At 48.9% G+C, this 19,044-nt stretch overlaps 2 protein-coding genes across 9 annotated transcripts; one reads left to right on the top strand and one right to left on the bottom strand.

Moving 5' to 3' along the window:
- Positions 1-18,611, bottom strand: Bscl2 (BSCL2 lipid droplet biogenesis associated, seipin). Of its 8 annotated transcripts, none has more exons than XM_027408345.2 (12): positions 18,480-18,611; positions 16,540-16,762; positions 14,794-15,110; positions 12,631-12,712; positions 8,534-8,677; positions 7,730-7,864; positions 7,472-7,569; positions 6,252-6,393; positions 6,055-6,121; positions 5,799-5,867; positions 5,634-5,714; positions 1-1,828 (listed from the first exon to the last, which is right to left on the bottom strand). In XM_027408345.2, the coding sequence occupies exons 2-12, from the start codon at positions 16,615-16,617 to the stop codon at positions 1,149-1,151; spliced, it is 1,893 nt and encodes a 630-aa protein (XP_027264146.1). In that variant the 5' UTR covers positions 16,618-16,762; positions 18,480-18,611; the 3' UTR covers positions 1-1,148. The 8 variants fall into 8 exon arrangements, with proteins under 8 accessions (XP_027264146.1, XP_027264149.1, XP_027264151.1 ...); XM_035441990.1 differs by lacking the exon at positions 1-1,828 and adding an exon at positions 5,269-5,526 and having other exon boundaries at positions 18,480-18,603; XM_027408348.2 differs by lacking the exons at positions 16,540-16,762; positions 18,480-18,611 and adding an exon at positions 15,607-15,761.
- On the top strand, positions 15,803-18,534 carry Gng3 (G protein subunit gamma 3). The gene is made up of 4 exons (XM_027408356.2): positions 15,803-16,052; positions 17,137-17,352; positions 17,699-17,798; positions 18,066-18,534. The coding sequence occupies exons 3-4, from the start codon at positions 17,700-17,702 to the stop codon at positions 18,192-18,194; spliced, it is 228 nt and encodes a 75-aa protein (XP_027264157.1). The 5' UTR covers positions 15,803-16,052; positions 17,137-17,352; position 17,699; the 3' UTR covers positions 18,195-18,534.
- Positions 18,612-19,044: the final 433 nt, after the last annotated feature.

The raw sequence follows: 19,044 nt of genomic DNA on the forward strand, positions 1-19,044 counted from the left end.
AACTGAAAATACAATGCTTTTAGTTTGCCTTTAATGTTATTATAGTGGATAGACAGTTACACACACTTGGGGGAGTCACTGGTATAAACTGTTAATAACTAATAAAAAACGATAACTTGTATAGGCTGCAGCTTAGGCCTTCTGACTCCTCCAGCTCATGCTGATCCCTAATTCTCAGTGTCCCCGACACAGCTGAACTCTGAACAGGCTCATCCTTACTAAACCATGGGTAGGAGAAGGGCATCATAGCTCCAGCCTCAACTCTACCTCACGGAAGGAAGTTTATTCTCAGAATATATGTGGAAGGCACTCAGAGTTGCAGAGCACTTTTGAGAAAGCATAACTTGTATTGGCAAACTCCAGCCAACAGGATGAACCTGGCCTGCTGCTTGCCATGGAAGGTCTATGAGCTATGGATAGTTTACGTTTTTAAATTTATTTTTATTTTATGTGTATGAGTGTTTTGCATATATATATATATATATATTATATATATATATATATATATATGCATGTATGTGAGTGCCTACTGCTGGCAGAGGTCAGAAGTAGACATTGGATCCCCTGGAAATGGAATTACACATGGTTCTGAGCTGCCATGTGAGTGCTGGTAATAGAACTCTGGTCCTCCGGAAGAGTAACCAGTGTTCTTAACTACTGTTTTATTTTATTTAAGAGACAGAGTCTCAGGATATAATCTGGGTAGACTTGGATTTTTCTATGTAGTTCCAGCTGCCCTGGAAACTCCGAGAGATCTGCCTGTCTCTGCTTCCAGAGACCACCATGCAGGACCTTAAACAGCTCCATTTTAACTGGCTATATGTAAGTACCTATGTTATGTATGCGATTTCAACCCCCTCAAGCACTTAAAGCTTAAATCACTTACATCTGACCCCCCAAGGAATAATTGCTACTCCTTCCTAGACCTCAGAGGACATAGTGACCATAGGGACTAAACAAGCTCTCAGTCCCGAGGCCAATTGCCTGGGCTTCTGCTCTAGCTTGGCTGTGCGGCTGATGCCGGTGGCAGCAGGCCCCACACTCCTCCTGGGAGTGGGTTGGTCTCTCCAGATGCGGCTGGAATGCACCGGAGTTGTTTCTAGTCGGTGAGACTCCCATCAGAGAGCTTCTGACGCTTGGGCTGTACCCTAACGTCGTGGGCAGCCACACTGCTCACGAAGGCAGAAATGCCAAACCAGGGCGGCACAGCTCAGCAGAGCCAGAGCTGTGCCCACTCCCATGGCTGCGTAGACCAGGGTGAGAGGTCTAGGCGGCATGATAAGCTTTCCACAAGGCCCAAAGGAAGGGTCAGCCCAGTTCTCAACATCTGCTTCAGGAACATGGCTTTCACCAGCCTCGTTAGCAGCCACCACACAAAGGACGTAAGTACCTCCAGGCTTCAGTCCCTTCAGCTCTGCTCTCCGAACTGTTGCATTGAGGGGGCCACTCTTTTGTGGGACTCCGTTGCTTTCCCAAAGCAGAAGCCAGTAGTGATTGACGGGAGAGAAGGGAGCACACCAGTGGACAAGCACGCAGCCTTCCTCAGCCACAATTTGCACTTCTCCCAGCCGCGGAGGGTCTGGCTGCTCATCTTCCCTGGAGAGCCCTGGGCACAAACAGGCTACTGGCCCAACCTTCTGCAGCTCCTTGCAGGGCACCTGCAGGTGGCGGCAACGGTCATAGTCGCAAGGCACAGCCACTGAAGGTGTAGTTACTGCCTCATCGTCCTCTTCCTCATAGTCTTGGGGGGTCAAGATCTGAGCCTTAGAAACCAAGGAGGTGGTCATAGCCACAAGCCACAGAAGGTAAAAGGAGCCCAACATGGAGTCTGGAAGGGAAGGAGTGATTGGGTAAATGCTGTCAGCCGTGCCTTCCAGAAGACCTCTGGGAAAAGCACAACATGGGATGAATATGGGCAAAGGAGAGTTGGGACTGAGACAGCTGGCTTCTGAATGCGGGTTTTTTTTTGGGGGGATGGGGTGGGGTGGGGGGAGACTGGTCTGAGGCTGGTCTTCCAACTCCTGGCCCTCCTGTCTATATCCTCAAATCACTAGGATTAATAGTGTGTGTCACTAGGCCTGACTGTGCTTGGTTTGGGATAAAAATGAAATCCAGTCCCACAGATGAGAGACAGATGTTTGGGCAGCACCATGCAAAGTGCTAGAGGCCAGCAGCAAATGGATGAACAAATGTAAGTGCTAGGGGAAGAGGAGGACACAGATTTATTCATTCAGCTCAAGGAGGAAAGGTGCAAAGAATCGGTTGCTGCCCAGAGAGCTGACCTATGTAAAACAACGCTTAGTAAGATGCACACACACACACACACACACACACACACACAAAACAAAAACCAACAAGACAGGAGAGAGAAGAAAAAGATGGGATAGGCATGGGAGTCCTTATTCCCTGAATTTGTGCAAATGCTCTCCCACCAATCCAGCATCCTCCCTCTTCACCCTCTTGCCGGGACCCACAGCGACCTCTCACCAGTGGGTAGGCCTTGACACAGTAAGAATCTGCCTCCAGACAACGGTGGACATCAGGCCGAGAGGTCCCTGTCACAGGCCACTGTCAGGTTGTATCTTCAAATTCTGTTTTGGCTGAGAACTTTTATATCCCTCGACTCTGATGTCACCACCTAGCCCCTGAGTGCCAAGAAGAGGGCTGGTTCCCTCAGAGGGACTGAGTCACGGGGCCAGGGAGAGGGGGAGCCACATGCAGTGCTTTCAGCTGGAGGCCAGGATGCCTGGGTTCTGACAGGAATGAAGTGTGGAAAGCAGCCAAGAACTGAGAATCCAAAGGCTGCAGTCACGTGAAGGGATGCGAGAGAATGGCCAGACGAGGGAGGGCACCTGGCTGGTACTGGACAGAAAAACATCTGTGGATGGTATGGGGCCTGAACTACAAAATGCTGTTTAGTGAAAATCCCACCACATCCATGGCAGTCATTTCCTGTCTTCTGCCTCCCAATGGACAGAGAAGGGAGGGGTATAAAGGCCAGAATGATGTGTCGCTCTCCAGACCCGCCCTACACAATCCCCCTCCCTTGGGGAGAAGAGAATCACATGGCTAGAGCAGGAAACCTTCTACTGGCCAGGATAGGGTTTCTTCCCTAGATTATGGATGGAAACAGCTGCACTGAGTGTGGTGGTACAAGCCTGAAATTTTCAGCCCTAGGGACGCTGAGGCAGAATCATTAGAAAACAGCCTGTGCTACATAGTGAGACTCTACCAAAGAAAACAAACCAAAGTCATAAAATATCTGCATAGGTGATACAAGATTGTATTTCAGTACTTGGGATGCTGCAGCAGAATTGCTAAAAGTTTGAGGTCAGCCTCTAAGAATCTGTTTCAAAAGATGTAAAAAGGATGGCTGCCTTTGGTAAGACTCAGCTGTTTGGCCTGGAGAGATGGCTCAGAGGTTAAGAGCACTGACTGCTCTTCCAGAGGTCCTGAGTTCAATTCCCAACAACCACATGGTGGCTCACAACCATCCATTATGAGATCTAGTGCCTTCTTCTGGTGTGCAGATATATATGGAAGCAGAATGTTATATACATAATAAATAAATAACATTTAAAAAAAGATATAAAAAGGAAAGAAAACAGGCCGGGTAGTGGTGGCACATGCTTTAATCCCAGTACTCAAGAGGCAGAGACAGGCTTTGTGAGTTCAAGGCTAGTCTGGTCTACAGAGCTAGTTCCACAACAGCCAAGGTGTTTGAAACAGAGAAACTCTGTTTCAAAAAGCAAAACAAAAAGACAAAGGGGGGGGGCTGTAACAACATTCCTGTCTCAGTAGCTGCCATATATATAGGTGTTCATCATTTCCTGACTTAGTACAAAGAAAATTTATTGAGTATAATTGGGGACATTAGATCCTAAACTACATAAATCTCCTTGGAGTGTGTAATGTTCTTAGATTATCCTTTGAAAGAAAGTAATACAGGGGCTAGAGAGATGGCTCAGTGGCTAAGAGTACTGGCTGCTTTTCCTGGAAGATCTAGGTCTAAATCCTACCGCCTGGCCGGGCGGTGGTGGTGCACGCCTTGAGTCCCAGCACTGGGAAGGCAGAGGCAGGTGAATCTCTGTGAGTTCGAGACCAGCCTGGTCTACAAGAGCTAGTTCCAGGACAGACTCCAAAGCTACACAGTGAAACCCTGTCACAAAAAAACCCGAAAAATAAAAAAAATAAAAAGGAAACATACTGAGTGTTATAATCCAGGCAAACCTGGCCCCACCCCTCTGTGCAAGGCAGGTGTATATATACCCAGGCCCTTTAATTGGAAAACTCCACCCATTTCTGCTCTCTCTTTCTCATTGTTCTGCTGAAGGGACGATAGGACTTTTCCTGTCTCTCTCCCTCTCTTTCTCCTCTCCCTTCCCTTTCCTCCAATAAAACTTCCCACTCAAGCTCTGTCTGCCTATCTGTCTGTCTGCCACCTCTCGAGTACCATTTTATAACACTGCAGGCTGAAGAGATGTCTCAGCAGTGCTTGCTGCTCTTACAGAGATTGAAGTTCAGTTCCTGGCACTCATGGGAGGCTCAGCCATCTATGACTCCAGTCCCAGGGGATCTCACACCCTCTTCTGGTCTCTGAATTAGCAACATACATGTCCATACACACAGAGAAGCACACACATACACACAGAAACAATAAAGCTGGGCGGTGGTGGCACATGTCCTTAATCCCAGCACTCAGGAGGCAGAGGCAGGCGAATCTCTGTTGAGTTTGAGGCCAACCTGGTCTACAGAGTGAATTCTAGAACAGCCAGAGCTAAACAGACAGATCCTGTTTTGGAAAACCAAAACCAAATAAAGAAATGGATGCTCAGGGCTGGAATGATGGCTTAGTGCTTAAGAGAGCATCCTGGCAGGGCGTTGGTGGCACACTCCTTTATTCCCAGCACTCAGGAGCAGAGGCAGGTGGATCTCTGAGTTAGAGGCCAGCCCGGTCTACAGAGTGAATTCCAGGACAGCCTCCAAAGTCACAGAGAAAGCCTGTGTCAAGAGAGAGAGCGAGCCTCCTGATCTTACAGAAGACCTGGGTTTAGTTCCCGGAATCAACACGGTAGCTCACAACTGTCTGTAGCTCCAATTACAGGGAATCTGACATTGAATCAGACCTCATGGGTCCCTGCACACATGTGGTGCTCATGTAGTTTATGTAGGTTCATTCACATAACAAAACAAAACCTTCGATGAGCCGAGCTTGATTCCCCAGAACCTGTATGGTGGAAGGAGAGAACTGACCCCTGAAATTTGTCCTTTGACCTTCACAAAAGCACCTGGCACAAAATAGTTTATTAAAGGAACAACAAGGGGAGAAGGGTCAGATGGGAAAGTGCTGGAATGTGAGGCATCTTTTTGTTCAGGAACTGGAGCATGTTGGACGCTGCCTGATGGTGCCCAGAGAAGGCTCACGGCTACCCAGAGTCTCAGGGGTAAGGGCAGAGGTAGAGGTAGAGGTAGAGGCAGAAGTAGGCAGGTTGGCCTTTGTTAGCAAAGCTGCATCTTCCCAGGAGCCTGAACCAGAGCCAGGAAAGGGCCAAACAAAATTGTGAATGAGACAGGTTAACATGGATGGCGTGGCATTCCCACCCACACTTCACTCCATTACAGGGTGCCCTCACCATCACTGGCCTCCCGCTCTTGCTCCTCCTCTCCATTCAGGGGCTGACGTGGTGGTTTCTCTTCCTCAGACCGCTTGCCCTCTTCAGCCAAAAGGGAAACAGAGGTGTGACATGTAGGCACTGAAGGGAAATGCTGTGGACGAGCCAGGAAAAGGGACTGCATACCTGTCCCTGGGCGATCTTCAGGGCTTTCACCATCCTCTGTCACGTCTGACTGCTGCGTAGACTCCTGGCCTTCAGGTCCGGTAAACAGAGGACAGGTAGGCTCAGTGGTTATGCTTGGCTTGCAGTTCAACTCCACCTCCTTCAGCCTTTCCTTACACTCTCAGTTTCAGAGTGATGTATCTCTATACTCGAGGCAGGCAGCCCCTCTCACCCGACCAAACTACCTCTTAAAGACACTGTCAACCAACTCCTTTACCTGGCTGATGGCGAGAGGTCCGATGCTGGGTACCCTGTCGAGAGCTATCCCTTTGTCGGATATTAACCTGTGGAGGAGTAACCACCGAGCAGTGAAGCCGGCCTTCCCTGTGCAGTAACCATGCCCTACTCCTAACATGCCCCTGATCGCCAGCAAGGACCACCAAGGAAGAAAAGCAGGGTCTTTGCCCCTGAGACCTGCAAAGAGAAGCGGTGTTGGGGCCAGATGCCCCCCCACACCCACTGCATATAGCTGAAGAGCACGATGACGCTGAGGAATGTGAAGTTGCTGGCGACACCCACAAAGGCGCAGGTCATAGGGAAGTTGTACAGCAGGTACCTGAGGTGGGGACAGGGCCAGGAAGAAAGCAGCAGTTACCAGACAGCACTACCCTCTATCACTGCAGAAATATTTGTAGGACAACTTGAGGGAGCTTGGCTGCAGCTGTCCTCTGCCACTATGGCACCCACTCCCCAGTCCAATGACCAGATCACACGGCACCAGGTTCTAATGAAGGCCAAGGACTTTAGGTAGCCTCAGTATCACAGGGCCACAGCATTATACTGGCTTCAACTGTGACCTCTCTTGTCACTCCAACTCTTGCTGAGCCAATGGAACAAGGCAGTTAGATTACATTTTTTTTTTAATAGTTTTGTAATTAGGGCTGGGTGGGTGGTGATCTATGTGGACCTCACTATGTTGCCTGAGTAGCAGGGACTAGACACAGAACACTGCATCTGGCTCATAGGATCCTTTAATTTTCTTTTCATTATTTATGTTGAGAGTCTTGCTTTGTAGCGAGAGATTTCTTGCCTTCGGCCTCCCAGTGCCGTAATGACAGGGTGTGTCATCTCATGTGGGATTTTAAAAGATGGGGCTGCAGAGTTGGCTCAATGGTTAAGAGGACTTGCTATTCTTGGAAAGGATCCAGGTTCAATTCCTAGCGCCCACATGGAAACTCCCAGCTCCTTAGGAACCAGGCACACATGTGGTACACATGCACACACACACACGGTACAGGCACACATGCAGGCAAAGCACTCATATGCACAAAATAAAATAAATTTAAAAAATTGTTTGTTTCTGAGACAGGGTTTCTCTGTGTAGCCCTGGCTGTCCCAACTCACTCTGTAGAACAGGCTGTCCTGGAACTCGCTCTGGAGACCAGGCTGGCCTCAAACTTAGAAAGATCTGCCTGCCTCTGCCTCCCAAGTGCTGGGATTAAAGGTATACCCCACCACCGGCCAGCTAAGAAGCTATTTTAAAAGCCAATCCACACAGTCAAACTAGGGAGGAGAGAGCCTCTGGCCTTTGTGAAATATGATGATGTGCTACGAGTCATCTCTGCCTGGAACTCTCTTCCTTTTGGGGGCAGGTCATAGGAAAGCTGCCAGGGTTTCCTTCCGTGGCTTCTTACCTGAGCCCAGTGAAGTGGGCATGGATTCGGAGGTAAGCTCCATACAGCTGGATGCGCTTGCTGTGGATCTCAATAACTGCTCCAGTTGTTGGCACATACTGCATGGGGAGGGGAGAGGAGAGGGCAGAGTCAGGCTGGGCTCCTGCTGCTCTCGCTACGTCCGGCATTTGTGGCTATTGCAGGTGGCTGCTCATGGGCTTCTCAGGTACAATCTTGGGCCAACTAGAGGGCTGTCTCCTACCCCATCACCCCACTTACCGAATTCTCCCTATAGTCCGAGTAGACTTCTACCTCCAGGAGCTGCTTCTGCTCAGCAAAGCCAAACAGCAGGAGGCTGGAGAACACCAGTGTGTCAAGCATCTGGAGCAGCTGGGAGCGGTAATGCAGCATCACCTGACAGGACCATAATGGCTGCTTGGGGACAGGTGTTTTCTGCACCATGCTTGAGCACTCCATGTATTCCATAAGCTCATTCTGGGCCCCCTGTTGCTTTACCTTCCTTTCCTAACCCCCAGTCCTCACCCAGCCATTCCACCTGTTTCAGTAATGTCTCCCTGCTACCCTCATTTCTCCATTCTAAGTCACTCAAGTCCCCTTCTCTAAAAAACCTGCCTCAGGTAAGCAGTCTGCTCTCATGTACCTTTCCCCTGTAGTCTGCTGTCTGGTTTGGGATCCATGTCCCACCCCTGAAGCTGCCCTTGAATGCAGACATTCATAATGTGGTTTTAAATGGGGTCCAGTGCTGAATGTGTGTCCGATACGTGTTTCTAAGAACCCTGCATTTCTTCCTAGTCTAAGAGGAAGGTTACCATAAAACTCTAGCAATGAAGCCACTTCTCTCAAAGCTGGTGTGTTTCTGGTGTCTACTTGTTCTGAGAACAGCTCAACTCTTTAGACTACTCTAGGTGTTTGGCAAATGTTTGACTTGTTAATCCGATTCTTCACTTGTCCTGGTTGGGGCCTGATCTCAGAGCCCAGGAAGTCTTCTCTGGAAGTACTAGCCATACCTACTGATTCTCCCACCATTGTGCACTACTTCCTGGATTATCTTCAAGCACTTACTGAGCGTGAAGAAGTAGAGATGATTCGGCCACCTCTGGTATAGCATGAAACAGTGACTAAGAACATGCCCAAGTCTTGATTCACGGGGGATTCTGGCATTTCAAGCTCTAGGGTGACTCGATATGGCTGTCCATACATCAGCACCTGCCCAAGGTAACAACACCCATTTTCTTTAAAAAAATTTTGTGGTGTTTTGAGATGGGGTCTCACTGCATAGCTCTGTCTGGTCTGGAACTCACTCTGTAACCCAGGCTGCCCTCAAATTCAGAGATTTGACTGCCTCTGCCTCACCAGTACTGGGATAAAAGGTGTGCACCACCACTGCCAGCTACCTGGCTTGTTTTAGTCACTTAAAAAAAAAAAAAAAAAAAAGTAATCCTGACTCAGTGCTGCCTCCTCCTGGTCGCTGGACACCTTGGTTTCCAGACTTCTATCTTGTTTGCTGGTTTTGGGGGTGAGGGTTGTCAGGTAGGGAACCCCGTATATTTTGTTTTTTTGTGTGTTTTGCTTTTTCAGGACAGGGTTTCTCTGTGTAGCTCTGGCTGTCCTGGAACTAGCTCTTGTAGACCAGTCTGGCCTTGAACTCACAGAGATCTACCTGTTTCTGCCTCCATAGTGCTGGGAATAAAGGGGTGTGCCACCACTGCCCAGCTGGGAACCCTGTTTTAAGACAGGGCCTTTCTATGTATCTCTGACTGGCTTAGCACTTACTATATAGCCTTGATTCATTGAACTTCTCCTGCCTCGGCAACTGGTACTGAAATTTTGGGCATGAACCACCACACTCACCCAGTTAGCTCCTAGGTCTGAGTCAGAGTACTAAGTTATTCTGAAAAGATCCCTGTTGCATTTCTTTTACAAAAGTGAACAGTCACATTGCCAACTGGGCCATCTGTGATTCAGGCCTGTGTGCTGCTGGAGTTGTCCCCCTGGGCCCAGCCTGCCCTCACTTACTAATTAAGCAAGTGCTGCTCTGCCTCCCTAGCCAGCTCTTACACAATCACGATAGTGGCAGCTCATCTTGTTATCCAGAGTAATTTAGTTAAAAAAATTAAATTTATCTATTTGTGTCGTCTGTGTGTGTACAACACTGAATTACTAAAAACGATACAACTCCTGGCATGGCAGTACATGTTTTTAATCCCAGAATCCAGGAGGCTAGAGGCAGGTGGATCCTTTTTTTTTTTTTTTAAACACACACACACACACACACACACACGTATACATATATATGTATACATATATATTTTGGTTTTTCAAGACAGGGTTTCTCTGTGTAGCTTTGGAGCCTATCCTGGCACTCTCTCTGGAGACCAGGCTGGCCTTGAACTCACAGATTCATCTGCCTCTGCCTCCCGAGTGCTGGGATTAAAGGCGTGTGCCACCAATGCCTGGCCATATTTTTTTTTTAAGTTTTATTTATTTATTTATTTATTTATTTATTATGTATACAGTTTTCTGTCTGCACGTATGCCTTCAGGCCAGAAAAGGGCACCAGATCTTTCTACAGATGGTTGTGAGCCACCACGTGGTTGCTGGGAATCTAACTCAGGACCTCTGGAAGAGCAGTCAGTGCTCTTAACCTCTAAGTCATCTCTCCAGTCCAAGGCAGGTGGATCTTTATGAATTCAAGGCCAGCCTGATCTACAAGCAAGTTCTAAGCCACCCAAGGCTACATAGTGAAACTCCTTCTCAAAGTAAACAAATAAGAGTGATAAAACTGCATGCCTTAAGAAGTAAACTATAGGCTGTCGAGATGGCTCAGAGGTTAAGAGCACTGACTGCTCTTCCAGAGGTCCTGAGTTCGATTCCCAGCAACCACATGGTGGCTCACAACCATCCGTTTTGAGATCTGGTGCCCTCTTCCAGCCTGCAGGCATACATGCAGGCAGAACATTGTATACATAATAAATAATAAAAAAAAAGAAGTAAACTATAGCTGGGCGTTGGTGGTGCACACTTTTAATCCCAGCACTCGGGAGGCAGAGGCAGGCGGATCTCTGTGAGGAGACCAGCAGCCTGGTCTACAAGAGCTAGTTCCAGGATATATATATATATTATATATATATATATATATATATATATATATATCTCCAGGCTTGGCATTGTGGTTCATACTTATTTATAAGCACTTAGGAGGAAAAGGCAACTTTGAGATCACCCACTTCCAGACTGGATTGGTGCTGCATGCCTTTAATTTCAGCAGGTGGGAAGCTGAGATGTGGTGATCACAACTGCAAGGCTAACTATTTTTTATTTGTTTTCAATGTAGCCCAGGCTAGATTTCTTGCCTCTGCCTCTCTAGTATGGGCTGTGTGTGTGTGTGTGTGTGTGTGTGTGTGTGTGTGTGTGTGTGTGACAGCCTATCAATATGGATTAGTCTGGAACTATCTTGCCCAGAATACATCCTCCAGCAGGCAGTGGTAGTGCACACCTTTAGTCCTAGTACTTGGGAGACTGAGGCAGGTGGATCTGCAGAGTTCGAGGACAGCCAGAGATACACAGAGAAACCATGTCTCAAAAAACAAACAAAAAACACCCTCCTATGTCAACTTAAATAGCTATGATTACAGATGTGTGCCAATGTACAAGAGCTGACACCCTATCATAAAGTCAATTTCTTCTTAAATACCACTTCTAAAAAGTAACTTTCAACTTAAGATTAACAACTAAAAAACTCATGCAGTCAAACTAACACTGAACCAGTGTCAGTTGGGGTACACCTTTAATCCCAGCACTCTGGAGGGAGAGGCAGGTAGATCTCTGAATTTGAGGCCAGCCTGGTCTACATAGTGAGTTCCAGGACAGCCAGGACTGTTACAGAGAGAAACTGTGTCTCAAAAAACCAACCAACTAAACAAACAAAAAACCTGATGCTGATGGTCGAGGTCCTTTTTAAGCATGGGATCCTATCCTTTATCGGAGCGTCCACGGCCTTCCAAGTAGAGAAGGAGGCGGTCTCCATGTACACTTGTCACAGATGCCAGGTTTGCTGCAGTCACACTGGCATCTATCTGGCCAGTCCTCTGGCATAGTACCTTTTGTGATAACAGGTAACACATACTTGTTAATCATCTTCATACTTTTATGTATTTATTTGATTTTTTGAGACAGGGTTTCTCTGTGGCTTTGAAGCCTATCCTAGAACTAGCTCTTGTAGACCAGGCTGGTTTCAAACTCACAGAGATCGCCTGCCTCTGCCTCCAGAGTCCCAGTATTAAAGGTGTTTGACATTACCACCCGGCTAACTACATAATTTTATATACATTTTCGTTTTCTGAGACAGGGTTTCTCTGTGTAGTCCTGGCTGGTCTATGTAGACGAGGCTGGCCTCAAATTCAGAGATCTACCTACCTCTCCCTCCAGGATGCTGGGATCAAAGGCATGTGCCAACCATGCAATGCTGATCTTTTAAATTTTATATTTTTGGTTTTCCAAGACAGGTTTGTGTGTGTAACTTTGTAGCTTTTTTAAAAACAACAGGGTCTCACTATGTAGCTCTGACTAGCACAGGAATTCACAGTGTATTATCAGGCTGGCCTCTGCTTCAGATGTGCTAGAATTAAATTCATGGACCACTACACTTGGTCTGGCCTTACATATTAGCTTCTGATACTTGAGGGGATGCCATGCTGTTGCTACTAGCTGATTTGTTCACTTGGGCCTAAAACAAAAACTTTATGAGCTATGACTCAAGTGATAAGTGCAAGGTGGGATCATTCCTAAGGCCTGCTGCACACACAAGTATCTGGATTTTAATTTGATACTGGAGATTGAATTCAGAGCCTCATACATATGAGGCAAGTACTCTACCAACTGTGACTCCCCTTCCCCACCATCCCCTCTTTCTTTTTTGGGAGGAAATAGCATCTGGCTATGCAGGCCAAGCTGGTCTCAAATTTGGAATTAATCTTGCCTTTTCCTCCTAGTGCTGGGATTAGAGGTATGTGTCATAGTGACTGGGACCAACTTCTAGATTTTCTTTTCAAGCTCCACTTGCTTCAGAGCCTTCCTCTTAAATCTCTGTTGCTCAATCCCTGCTCTCCACATCTTTCTCAAGCCATCAAAACTTGCCTGGTTCTAGCTCTCATACTCACCCGATCACGTCCATTCTTAGCCAGTGAGACATTGGCAACAGGGAAGGAGCAGAGCAAGGCGGTGGAGGAATCACAGTCTGTCCTAAATGAGAAGGGATGAATGATACTTTGTGAAGTTACAGACCCTACTTTGCCTGCCCGTCTGCCTGCCCACACACCTGGTCTCACTCCTGTCATCCACCCCTTATTCTCCGTTACTGAGAAATGGAGAACAAATGTGGCCAAGAGATTCGAGATATCAAAAAAAGGCTTCCATTCTCTTCCCACCATTTCAGTTTATTCCTTTTCCTAGAACCTATAGGTAGGAACCTATAGGTAGGAACCAAAGGATACTCAGGTGTTTCTACAGGCTCCATTAAAGAGCTCGGAGCATGAGATTTCAGGGTCCTACCCCTACAGACTCTGATCCAGTAGTTCTGGTCTGGGGCCTAGTTTGAAAAAAAAGAAAATATTCCTCTAAAAGGATCCATGGATACATCTTTTAAAATAAATTATAGACAAAATTGCACATGGTATATGGGTACACAGCTCATACCTGATATCTCCTCTATGTATTGTTAGTATTCAGACATCTGTACTGGCTTGTCCTTGGGGTTGACAGGATTCGCCCTCAGCTGCAGCCACTAAGGGTACCACCTGTGCACATTCACTACATTCCCTTTCTTTCTTTCTTTCTTTCTTTCTTTCTTTCTTTTTTTAAGATTTTATTTATTTATTATGTATACAACATTCTGCTTCCGTGTATATCTGCACACCAGAAGAGGGCACCAGATCTCATAACAGATGATTGTGAGCCACCATGTGGTTGCTGGGAATTGAACTTAGGACCTCTGGAAGAGCAGTCAGTGCTCTTAGCCTCTGAGCCATCTCTCCAGCCCCTATGTTCCCTTTCTTTGTGGAGGAGGTTCGAGACAGGGTTTCTCTGTGGCTTTGGAGGCTGTCTGGAACTAGCTCTTGTAGACCAGGCTGGTCTCGAACTCACAGAGATCCACCTGCCTCTGCCTCCCGAGTGCTGGGACTAAAAGTGTGCACCACCACCGCCTGGCTACTATGTTCCCTTTTAAAAGGGCCCTGCCCACCTCCCATCCTTTTCTCTCTTTCTCTCTCCCCCTCTTTCCCACCCTGTTTCCTCTCTCCTGCTGCTCCTGTCTCCAGAGGCTAGTCTCCCTCCTTCCCTTTCCCCATGTGGTTTCTGGGAATTGAACTCAGGACCTTTGAAAGAGCAGTCAGTGCTCTTAACCTCTGAGCCATCTCTCCAGCCCAAGTGCTGCTTTTCTTAAATTACATGTATAAGAATCATGTTCCCAGCCGGGTGTTGGTGTCACACACCTTTAATCCAGAACTTGGGAGGCAGAGGCAGGAGGATCTCTGTGAGTTTGAGGCCAGCCTGGTCTACATAGCGAGTTCCAGGATAGCCTCCAAAACAATACAGAGAAACCCTGTCTGGAAAAACCAAGGAAAAAAAAAAGATTTTAAATTGATGATTCTAAAACTGTTTTCTGTATCTGTTGATTGCCTAGTCTTATAGCCACTGTTGGGACACACAGAGAATTTGGCAGCATGAGTAAAAGGGGAATGTTCTAGGAGGTAAGTTATCCTGTTACTGTGCAGACCATTGTGGGTAAGTGGCAGTAAACTAAAAGGCAAAGGAGCTATTTCCTAATACCTCCTGTGCTTTTAAAAGTCGGGGTAATTCTTAGATGCCCAAGGGGTTGAGTTGGCTGGAAATTCTACAGTGACTTAAAAGGTTTTATGCAACCTATACAGAGCAGAGTTAATTACTAGAGTCTAAAAGTGAATTTTCTTTTTCTAGTCTTTGTTTTTTTTTTTTTTTTTTAATTCTTTTTGAGACAAGGTCTCAACCTATAGCCCAGGCTGGCTTGGAACTCATGATAATCCTCCCAATTCAGTCTCCCAAGTGCTGGCATTACAGATGTGACCAGGTTCTTTTTCTAGGTTTCTAATCAGAATTTAGCAGCACAGGTAGATCTAGAACTCTATGGCCCTGCCAGCCCAGACATGCTCCAGCCTTGGCTTGTGAGGTGAGAAGTCCTGTTAACACCCTGGGGTAAGGTTTCATCCTCTATCAATAATGGTTTTCCACAGAGGGTGATCCAGGAGTCCTTGGGGTAATTTTCAACCTTAACGGAGCAGTCTTCTCACCTGTAGTGGAAATGCACAGGGCTGAGGTGGCTGACAGTCGGCATGTAGGAGTAGTAGAAAGAGCCATAGAGGAACACAGACACCCAGAGCAATAGGAGGATGGTGCAGAAGAGCACCCCAAACTGCAGCAACAGCCTGCGTGCACGGCCTGCCAAGACATGGCCTACTTCCTGGGCCCACAGGAAGGCAGGTATTGGTGGGTCATTGACCATGATGGGGACAGCAGAGGATCTAGCCCCAGCTTCAGGCTTTGAATTCCTGGTTGGTCTTCCACAGGGACGATACCCTTGGCCATGGGATAGAGCAGCTGGAGGTTCCTGGAGAAAGAGGGGAAAAAATAGCTATTTTTCCCCAGGGAGCTGAGGACAATAAAGAGAGAGAGAAGGGGGAAGGGAGGGAGGGAGGGAGGGAGGGAGGGAGAGAGAGAGAGAGAGAGAGAGAGAGAGAGAGAGAGAGAGAGAACTCATGAAACTGGCTTTGAGGAACTGGAGACAGGACAAAGCAAAGTCATTGCTTCACAAGCATCCCTCCTCCAATTACTCCTTCACCTTAATCCACTGAGTTTCCTTCAGTCACCGGAGCCCGGAAAAAAAAAAAAAAACTCCTTGATACATTCACAGCATTATTCGTATACAGAATGAGAACCTTAAAACTCTCTCAAAGCGCAGACGACAAGGATCCTCAATGCCAGGAATTGCAAGATGAGAGACTTGCCTAAGGTCGAACAGCCGCCTGAGTTTCTCCCCTCCGCCTGGACCTGTGCTCGCTCACCTAGGGTGTGATCCCTACCCCGCACAGCGCCCTGCGGCCCACCTGCGGAGCGACGCGGAGAGGGCGCCCACTGCTGCGGGAACGCGGTGGACGACGCCGGCCACCGCAGCGAGGCTGGCGCCCAACTCACCAGCCCCAGGCTGCCCAAGCAACCTAGAGAGGGGAGTTCCGGCTGCCGAGAAAGCCCCGCCCCTTCTGTCATCGCCAGTTAAGCGCAGGGGAAGGGCTCGTGCAGGGGCGGGGCCCTTGCGCAGGGGGCAGGGCCTATAGGAGATGCCTCGCTCCTGTTTTGTGCTCTCCACTGTCCCTGTCGGATCATTCATCCAGTTCAGCCACCAAAAGGACAGCGCGCTCCCCATCCAGAACCCACGATAGTCCCAGGAGCAGGCTGAGACTCAGCAGTGTCCCTTTGGTCCTCCTCTAGAGGCCCTCCGCCGAAACCTTCAACACCGGCCTTTTCACCCCAGAACGGTTCCAGTGCAGGCGGGGTGGGTGGAGTGGAGGTGGTGAAAGGGGTGCTGTTTTCATTCAGCATCGCTCCTTGGGCCTGTTAGGTGTCCAAGGGGAGTGGAGGGGAAGGGCCTCATTCGCCCTGAGAACCTTGCACCCTGCCTGAGCCCGAATCTTGTGTGTTGCGCAGATGGCTTGCTGTCCCCGAGCTAGTCAAGCGTAGGAGCATTTCAGCTCCTTTCAGTGTCCAGTTTTTATGCTGCATGATCGACCTTCTGTGACCCGCGTGATGCAGCCAACTTCAGAATCCCTACAAAAACGAGACTAGGTCTCTGAACCTAGAGGCGTCTTCTAGACAGCGTCCTCCAGTGCACATCTTTTTGAATAGTAGCAGTCTATTCAAATCAGATGAAAAATTTCGAATCAATTCCCTGTCTCCCCAACTCCACCGCTTGCCACCCTACTCCCCACTCCAGGAAGCCCCTCTGGTCCATAGTATTCGCCCTAGCTCCGTACCTCCCTTACCTCCTCTTTATCTGATCCTTTTTTCATCTGGTCTTTGCATGTCTGCTTCCCCCCAGCTTCTCTTCTTTGCTGTATCATTTCTTTAGATATCTTCCTGATGGTTACCTCTGTGGCCCCTGGATCTCCCCTCTCAAGTCACTTGTGGCTAGGAAGTGCTGATCTAGAAGCTCATCACCTGTAGAGTGTCACATTTTCCTGGATCTGCAGAATGGAGGGAGGGTCACTGTGAAAGAAACGAAGATTCGGGTGCTGAGTGCTCTGTCAGAGTTGGGGGGGGGGTGCAGCAGCCCAGCTGATGTCAGATTTTCAAATGAGCAGGGTCTCCCACAGCAGTACAGATTCTGCGGCAGGGGCTGTCACAGGCAGGCCCAGACCACCCCACTTAAGAGGGGAGCCTGCTTCCTTCCGCCTCAGGTCCTTTGGGGAGGGCTCTAGTTCAGACTAAGGACTTCTACAATGGGCAGGGGCAGGTAGTGAGATACTAACAGTGGGGGTGTGCACAGGGGATGCAAAGAGCAGCCAGACCTCCCCCACTGGCCAGGCAGTTGGTACGCTCCAGAATCTGAGCAGCTCCTTCTAGCATCCTTCATCCTTCAGGTACCAGCCATCTGGACAGTGCTTGAGCTGCAGTAACTGAGACCACCCTCCCAAGGACCTTCAGTCTGCGCATTTTTGTGACCTTCTCTGCATTAGCTGTCACTGCTACAGATATTTTTAGCTGCACGTCTCTGCAGGGTGGGGCACTTACCTGAGGCAGGTTTGGTGCCCCCTCCCCACTGACCCTACATCCCAGGCTGCCGCCTGCCATTTCAGGTGAGTACAGAGCAGCCTGTTTCTCTCTCGTTAGGGCTTATGGGGCAGATGGCTGATGTGATTTCTTCAGGGTGGGGCTCGTTCTGACTGAGGCTTTCACTGCTGGAAACATATTTGGCTCAATACTGGAAATCCTTAAACCATTTGCATGGTTTGGTGACTGGGACACAGGGATTTGGAGAGATTCTTATCTCTCCTCCATTCTCCCCACTGAGAAAAAGAGATGGGATGGCCACTGGAGAGTGGAGATAATATGGGAACAATATATTGGGCACAGTCGCAGCTGTGTGGTTGTTGAAGCGCTGAGTCCTTCAGCAGAGAACTGAGATGTCTGTCTTTCCTTCAGGATGAAAGGGGAGACCCCTGTGAACAGCACTATGAGTATTGGCCAAGCACGCAAGATGGTGGAACAGCTTAAGATTGAGGCCAGCTTGTGCCGGATAAAGGTGGGTGCGACCCTGGCTCCCATTAGTTCTCCAGGCCTCAGCTGCAGGGTTTCAAACCCCTGAAAAAAGATGCTTCTTTTCTAGACACCCTGAGGCCAGAGGAGGAAACTGGGTATTGTCAGCAAAGCTGTTCCCGAGGACTGTGGGATGGGGGGAAAGGATTGTCTCAAAGGGCACTAGAAACTAAAAGACAGCCTGTTTGGCGAAGAGAACTGCAGTCCCTTTCAGGAATTCTGGCTAATGTTTCTCCTCCTGGCTGTGCCCCAGGTGTCCAAGGCAGCAGCAGACCTGATGACTTACTGTGATGCCCACGCTTGTGAGGACCCCCTCATCACTCCTGTGCCCACTTCGGAAAACCCCTTCCGGGAGAAGAAGTTCTTCTGTGCCCTCCTCTGAAGAGTTCTGTTTCTCCTCAGAACTTACCTCCCCCTCCGAGACCCGCCCTTAGATAGGAAATTGTAGCAGCGCGTCTACCCTTACCTATCATGAGATTAGTTCAAGCACAAGCCCTCCTTACCCCCAGGTCTGTCTGCCCCATCTCCTCACCCTTTGAGGCCAACTGCAAGCACCTTTTACTCCATCCAGATGGACCCCGCTAATGTGCCCGAATCCTGCCTGATTCCCTCTGTGATCCGTTCAGGCAATAGAGAGGGGGTGCCCGGGTGCCTGTCTCAGTCTCACCTGGAGCTATTGGAAGGGTAAAGGCATTTGAAGAATAAAGTCATCCAGAGCCTCAGAGGGCAGCGCCTGTGTTAGCGTTCTTGGGAAAGAGGATCCTTAGTCGATACACTTGCCATCCAGGGAACAGGGCCAGTCCAGCGGGTTAGACATGGTAAGGGCTGGAGAGTGCGGGGTATGAGGCGCGCGAGCGCCCCCAGGGGGAGGTTGTTAAAACGAGCGCACAGAAGCTGCGAGCATTCACACAGGCGCCCAACCAAAGCAGAAAGAACTACGCAGACGGAAGGGTGGGTTTCCGCGGGCACAGAGACAGCAGCCCCGGGTGGAGGTGCCCTGAGGAGCGGAGGGGCGACACAGGGCGACTCTGCGCGTACGGACGGCAGCGCCCGCAGTGGCTGGCCAAGATGGCGGCTGCCTGTGCGTGCCCGCACCGCGGGGAGTCAAGGTGCCGTACAGCACTGCTCTTAAAATGGCGGCCCCCAGTGTTCCCAGTGTGCAAAGATCTTTTACGTGATCCTCTGGTCCTAAAATGGCTGCCCCTGCCCTCCCTCCCGAAGTCAGAATCTGG

This window comes from Cricetulus griseus, chromosome 3 (genome assembly GCF_003668045.3).
Source record: "Cricetulus griseus strain 17A/GY chromosome 3, alternate assembly CriGri-PICRH-1.0, whole genome shotgun sequence".
Taxonomy (NCBI): Eukaryota; Metazoa; Chordata; class Mammalia; order Rodentia; family Cricetidae; genus Cricetulus; species Cricetulus griseus.

What these genes read in the sequence shown, in the direction of transcription:
- Bscl2 (XM_027408345.2), bottom strand. Translation starts at nt 16,617, where the DNA reads ATGATACAGCAAAGAAGAGAAGCTGGGGGGAAGCAGACATGCAAAGAC. An exon ending in TCTCTACTTCTTCACGCTCA is followed by an intron (nt 7,865 to 8,533) that starts GTAAGTGCTTGA and finishes TGGTCCTGTCAG; the next exon opens with GTGATGCTGCATTACCGCTC. An exon ending in GCCCACTTCACTGGGCTCAG is followed by an intron (nt 6,394 to 7,471) that starts GTAAGAAGCCAC and finishes TCCCCACCTCAG; the next exon opens with GTACCTGCTGTACAACTTCC.
- Gng3 (XM_027408356.2), top strand. Translation starts at nt 17,700, where the DNA reads ATGAAAGGGGAGACCCCTGTGAACAGCACTATGAGTATTGGCCAAGCA. An exon ending in CCAGCTTGTGCCGGATAAAG is followed by an intron (nt 17,799 to 18,065) that starts GTGGGTGCGACC and finishes GCTGTGCCCCAG; the next exon opens with GTGTCCAAGGCAGCAGCAGA.